The sequence below is a fragment of the Arachis hypogaea genome, chromosome 8 (assembly GCF_003086295.3).
Source record: "Arachis hypogaea cultivar Tifrunner chromosome 8, arahy.Tifrunner.gnm2.J5K5, whole genome shotgun sequence".
Taxonomy (NCBI): Eukaryota; Viridiplantae; Streptophyta; class Magnoliopsida; order Fabales; family Fabaceae; genus Arachis; species Arachis hypogaea.
This window is the reverse complement of record NC_092043.1, coordinates 36,255,017-36,260,768: the sequence shown is the minus strand read 5'-3', so window position 1 is coordinate 36,260,768 and position 5,752 is coordinate 36,255,017. Positions and strand designations below refer to the sequence as shown.

Sequence of the window (5,752 nt, the reverse complement as noted above, 5' to 3'; positions counted from 1 at the left end):
TTCGGTTTGAATGGTTGAAGTAGTGTTGATCGGCACCACAGTCTGTACTCTATAGTCTATAGTCTATAGAGTATTCGAAATTTCGAACCGTTCTGAGGTTGTGATATAAAGTTATTGAAGAGAACATCTTATCTGGACACAGCTTACTTGAGTTGAGATTTCAGAGTTCAGACAAACTCTTCCAATGCAATGGCATCTTTATCCTTTCTTAATTCTAATTATTTCCATTCTATCCAAATGTCCAAGCCATCGTCATCATCGTTAACATGCATCCACTCCTCACTCTCTTCCCCAAACCCTCCCAACTCAAAGGATGAGGCCATACAACAAGCAAAAACATCCATTTCAACAACCTTGGAGAAGCCCCTCAACAACTCCTCAAAACTAATTGGCAAGTACAAGAAACTCAAGCAACCCAAATTCAGGGTTGAGATTCCACTCATTGATGGCTCACCAGATTCCATTTCCCAACTCGCCCTTGATGTTTTTGGGGACATACCCATCAAGAGAAAAGGTTCTCCCATTAAGGTTTTGGTTCTGTGGCCTAACCCTAGATTGAGAGAAGCTGCAAATGCTGCTTTTAAGTCCCAATCAGATACCAAAGTTGAACACTTTGACATTCCCTCACTTCAGAACAGTGACCCCAGAATCTTGAATTCTGCTGATGTGGCAGTGTTCTTTGTGCCAGAGGTTTCACAGTTGGACCTGGTTAGAACAGTGAGTGATGCATTTAACCCTAGGCCTGTGGTTATGTTCAATCCAAAATGGGCATTTGAGGAAGAGGGTAACTTTGATGATGATTTATCTGGGTTTGTGAATTCCTTTGAAGTGGTTTATTGTTTCATGGGGTTAGAGGTGAGGGGTTTGTTGAGCAAGAGAAAAGGTGTGGTTTTTAGGTGTGTGAGAGATGGGGTTGTGAGTGGTGAGAAGTGGAATGTGTTTGTGGAAGAAGGGGAAGAAATGAAGCTGGTTTCAACACTCAAGGCCAGGCCAACCATTGTTGAAGTTGAGAATGTGTTGTACAATGTGATGGCGATGAATTCGCCGATAACCAAGTCGGCGAAGTTCATTAAGGGGTTGGTATCCAATGTGACAGGAAGAAAATAGTGAGGAAGGAAGGATTAAGGATTGGTCTTCAAATTTGGGATAGTTTGTTTGAGATATGGTGAACAACGAGTAGAACATGTTTGTGAATTTGTCTCAGTGAATATAGGTACACTGCTGTGATTTTCATTTGGTTATGAAGTGAGCATGTAATAGTTACTCAAACAATTTTGAATGAGAATTCAGATTACTTACTAGGGTTATTCCTTAAATTCTTGATATTCTGCTTGCATTATAGTTAATTATCCATGTTCTTATGAGGTATTATGTCATGTAATGCAAGTTAGTGAGATAGGACTTCCTGAATATGAAATACATGATGAGAAGATCTGTTGTTAGCTTGATATAATATATCATTGTATATTGATAGAAACAGAATCAGATTTAATTGCCTTTGTCTCTCTTGTTCACTTTTGATCATTTATTTCTTTAGCTTACAGAAGTTAACCAACCATGATGAACTCACATGTTTGTTTCCTCCAAAAACAAAAAGCTGTGGTCTTTACTCTTTATACATGCATATGTATATTTTCTATAGATATACTCATACGTACAATATGGATTTAAGTGAAAAGAATCTGAGAATTTTCAACTGTAGAAAGTGAGTTAAAAAGAAAATCTTGAAAAAGTGAAAGAAGAAGCATTGGGTCGTATTATTGTTGAGTTGTCTTTAGTCTGGGAAGAAGGCCTTGTGTTTGGAAGAATTCTCACATTTTTCTCTTTTTCCCTCTGTATGCATATGCCATTTCTTCAACTCATCAACAATGTCATGTTTTTTGTCAAAGATATAAGCTATGATGCCTTAATGTGACAGCTCTTGATGAATTTATCTGAAAAGTTAACATATTTAGTCCACAATGGCCTCAGTTGTGGAAAAGCTATGTCTAGCCATGGCTTCGCCCTGCCATTGAAATGGATGACGCCGGCACTCTCGGCATCAGCAAAACTTGTGTCTTCTTGATATCCCAATCCCAGCATATGCCAGAAAGGATCAATAATGTGAACATGGCCATGAAATGCAATCAACCCAGGAGGTAATGTGCCTAGCTGCCAAAGGCTCAGGTCTGATTTTATATTCTGCATAAAGTGAAAAAGAACTGAAATCTCAAATTTAAATGACAAATTTGAATTATATCAAAAGTAGTTTGACTAGTTTCTTTTAATTTTCTCTATAGTATTACTATGGTGGACTGGAAGATTGCAAATATATACCTGCTCAACCCAATGGTGGTATGTAAAGCTTATATTGGTTTTCCTCCAAGCCTCCAAGTCAAAAATGTTCATTCCATAAGCCCAGGCACACTCGTTCGGATTGAAGTTTTTCAATATGAGAGGGTGAGAGAAGTTCAAATAGCTTTTCAACCTCTTTGACATCACAAACTTATCTTCTCCAGTACATGTTTCTACTGCTCCATTGACTTTTCCATTCATGTCAATGTCCCACAGAGGCGTAAGATCAGTTTGTATTACTATGTCATCGTCGAGGAAGACCACCTTGTTAAGGCTTGGAAACAACTGTCACAAAAAATGTGTTGCACCAATAATAAGCATCACAGGCTTTAATACAGATTAGGCTTATCGGTAATAAGCTTCCCGGAGGGGAAAATTCGAAAAAGGAAAAAAGAATAGAGAAAGATTTACTTCCTATTCTATCCTTCTTACCTCTGGAAGATGTATTCGGATATGGTTCATCACTGAATTATACTTGGGACTAAGTGTTTGTAGCTTTGCTGCAATAACTTGTGGCTTCTCAGTGGTATTTGCTACTATAGCTGATGATCCTCCTCTAAACTGTGATCGCACCTTCTGGTCTTTCTCCATTGCTTCCAGCACAGGCACCTTACCCTTTGTAAACCAATCGAAATGATGCAATGCTTTGACTTCAATTATAGCAGGTGATAAAGGGTGCAAGGAGAACCATGCCTGCATGGGATAATAAGTCTTTTTATCTGTAATTATGTGCAGAACAACTTTCTGGGGCCGCAAACAGTTGCGGACAAGCGATGCTGCAACAACCGAAGCAGCCAGAACATTGTCTGAGGCAAGGACAAAGTGGAAGTAGGAATTGTCAACCAGGGCAGGGACTAATTCTGCAGAGGGTAGCTGAAGCCGTGCTGCTGCGTTGTTGGTGTGCTCGCTGGCCAGCCTCAAGTCAAGGCAGTGAAGTTGTTTTGGTATGCTGCTCGATGCTACATGGCGATATAGATATTCTTGGATTTTTGCATTTCGGGTCCTTTGTTCCATAAGGGTCACCTAAGTAAATCACCTTTGGTTACATTTAACATGCTTTTCTAGTTTCAAATACTGATTTGAGCAAAAGTTATATTTTGCAAATTATATAAACCAAACGCATTGGAAAAACATTTGAAAGAGTAAGAGATTGGAACCATTTCTCTGAGTTTAACAGCAAATGTCTTGGCATCAAATCCACCTTTCTTAACTTCTGTCATGAACTCTTCTAAAGTCTGTGGAATATCAGATCTTCCCCTTAGCTCATCTTTGTCAAGGGGTGCATCTAATGTTTGGTATATTACTTCTGGCACCTATCAGAAACAAATATAATTTTTAATCTCAACAAATATTCAGGTCAAATAATTTTCTTATGATTCAGATTGTGATATATATATATAATTGGAAGAGTTTAGGAGTTTACATTTGATTCAGTCTTTTTCCCCATAAGTTTTGGCCCCAGTTTTTTTCCCAAGCAACCTACAAATTATGATTTGGAATAAATCAAAATGTCATATATAATCCAAAATGAAACAACTTTATTAGAACTATAATTTCCATGTGTAATGCATAAAAAGGGTATTCTACTTGCTTGAGAAGGTCAATGATTACATATAATCATGTTTTTCATAATAAACCCGAAAAGTTCAAAATTTAAACTTTACTAATTATAGAGTTCACTTTGAATCTTTGTACTTCTAATAAGAACATAACTTCTATCAAGTGGTTTTATGTGCATATAAGAGTTTGTTATGTGATATATCTTAAATTCTCAAATGAATTTTATGAGTGATGCATCTCATATCACTACAGATTTGCAGTTCTCACATGGTAAGGTGTGAATTAATAAAATCACTGTTCAAATAGAAAAATTTAGTGTCCAAGTACATCATCCAAATTTGAAAAAATGACATACTATATAATATATACAGGTTCCATGTGAGAAGAAATGCTATTATAATATAAATATAACTTTATTAAATCAGAAGTCGGTTATGATTTGTTCAAGGAGGGGAATGCAGACAAATAGATAAGCTATTTAAAAATATCAAAAGATTCAAAGCTTTGTAAAATAATAGCAAAAATATGCTTTGATAAATTTAGTATTGAAAGCTTATCCAACTTCACATTCACTCTGTCCATGACTGCATCTGCATGTGTTCATGCTTGATACTTTGTGTGTATCTATATGTGTGCGTGCGCGCGCGTGAGAAAATGAGAGTAAGGTGATAATGTAGTAGTACCTATGGCAGAGCACTTGGTTTCTCCTCCATCAATGCCATCCACTGATGTCAAAACAAACACAAACCTGAGAAGGAATGTGAAGAACAGGAGTGAATAGAAGAGCATCCTATAAGAGACTCGCCGCGACGCAACCTTCACTTTGATGAATTCCTTCAACCCTTTTCCTGGTAGCACAGTTACATGTCTTAAACTTGGTGATATGTGAAGCTGCATTGTTGTCCAAAAGTGCCAACAAAAAATGCAGAAAAAGAAGAACTATTATATGATGAGTTCTTCCTCCTCCTTCTTCAACTTTTGATGAATGAATGATTCAGGAGGAGAACAAAGGACCCCATGTCAGGTTATGGTTGTAAAAAAGGAAAGGATTTGATGGTGTTTAAGGTTGCTGTCTTGCACCTAACCTTGCTTAGCACTTGGGCCAGGCATGTCAATGGTGCTGTTTGAGGCCTCTTTTATAAATATTTATATAATTTTGAGGTGAACTTGGGGTTGTTAAGGAGAAAGAGACATTGGACTAAGAGGAAGGAACAAAAAATGGGTGCTGTTTGGTTCAAGTTTTATGTATTGGCTTGGTTTTGAAGGAGGGAAGTTGAGGCAGAACAAAACCCCAGCATATATATATATATATATATTTCATATTATGAGTTTAATTTTGATGTACTAACAATATAAAATATTTTATATAGTTGTTTAATCACATCTGTTTTTTCGAATGACCATTTTGCGTAATCAATATAAAAATAATTATTTTTGCTGATATAACGCCATATAATTGGATGTATGTGTAAAACTGATTTTATTGACAATTTATCAAAATTAAATTTACTATACATTGTGTTGGGTTCATAATATCTTAATATATTAATTAAATTAATTTTTATCTTTAGATAGGGTTAAGTAGATTAAAAAATGTGATATTTATATTATAAAGTTGGTTATTAAGTGATAGTATTTTGTAATAATAACTTTTTTATTTTGATATTTTCCAACTAATGTGAAAAATTTTAGAGTAAAAAGTATGATAAATTTGGAGAGAGTATTAATAATAAATGAGTAAAATAAATATGTAGCATTTTGTTTTATTATTGTTTGGTGTTGTATGCTTGGGTTTGCCATCACATGAAGCTTTTTAGCACATAAGAGTTTTTAAAGTACTATTTATATGGAAAATGAC

The 5,752-nt window shown here is 35.8% G+C and overlaps 2 protein-coding genes across 5 annotated transcripts; one reads left to right on the top strand and one right to left on the bottom strand.

Moving 5' to 3' along the window:
• On the top strand, positions 1–3,515 carry LOC112707260 (uncharacterized). 4 transcript variants are annotated; one of them, XM_072201251.1, is made up of 4 exons: positions 1–1,213; positions 1,972–2,138; positions 2,280–2,439; positions 2,551–3,515. In XM_072201251.1, exon 1 carries the CDS (start codon positions 190–192, stop codon positions 1,105–1,107), a length of 918 nt encoding a protein of 305 aa, XP_072057352.1. In that variant the 5' UTR covers positions 1–189; the 3' UTR covers positions 1,108–1,213; positions 1,972–2,138; positions 2,280–2,439; positions 2,551–3,515. The 4 variants fall into 4 exon arrangements, with proteins under 4 accessions (XP_072057352.1, XP_072057351.1, XP_025614715.1 ...); XM_072201250.1 differs by having other exon boundaries at positions 1,972–2,166; XM_025758930.3 differs by having other exon boundaries at positions 2,280–3,515.
• LOC112707258 (probable galacturonosyltransferase 12) lies at positions 1,483–5,172 on the bottom strand. Its single transcript, XM_025758929.3, has 6 exons — positions 4,578–5,172; positions 3,758–3,813; positions 3,492–3,647; positions 2,767–3,357; positions 2,317–2,619; positions 1,483–2,181 (listed from the first exon to the last, which is right to left on the bottom strand). The coding sequence occupies exons 1-6, from the start codon at positions 4,789–4,791 to the stop codon at positions 1,897–1,899; spliced, it is 1,605 nt and encodes a 534-aa protein (XP_025614714.1). The 5' UTR covers positions 4,792–5,172; the 3' UTR covers positions 1,483–1,896.
• Between the last annotated feature and the right edge of the window lie 580 nt (positions 5,173–5,752).

Bases quoted from the DNA above. Each gene is read 5' to 3' on its own strand.
- LOC112707260 (XM_072201251.1), top strand. From the start codon at position 190: ATGGCATCTTTATCCTTTCTTAATTCTAATTATTTCCATTCTATCCAA.
- LOC112707258 (XM_025758929.3), bottom strand. From the start codon at position 4,791: ATGCAGCTTCACATATCACCAAGTTTAAGACATGTAACTGTGCTACCA. The intron at 3,648-3,757 runs GTAAACTCCTAA...TGTTTCTGATAG, and splicing joins GGAAAAAGACTGAATCAAAT to GTGCCAGAAGTAATATACCA. The intron at 3,358-3,491 runs GTTCCAATCTCT...TGATTTACTTAG, and splicing joins CTGTTAAACTCAGAGAAATG to GTGACCCTTATGGAACAAAG.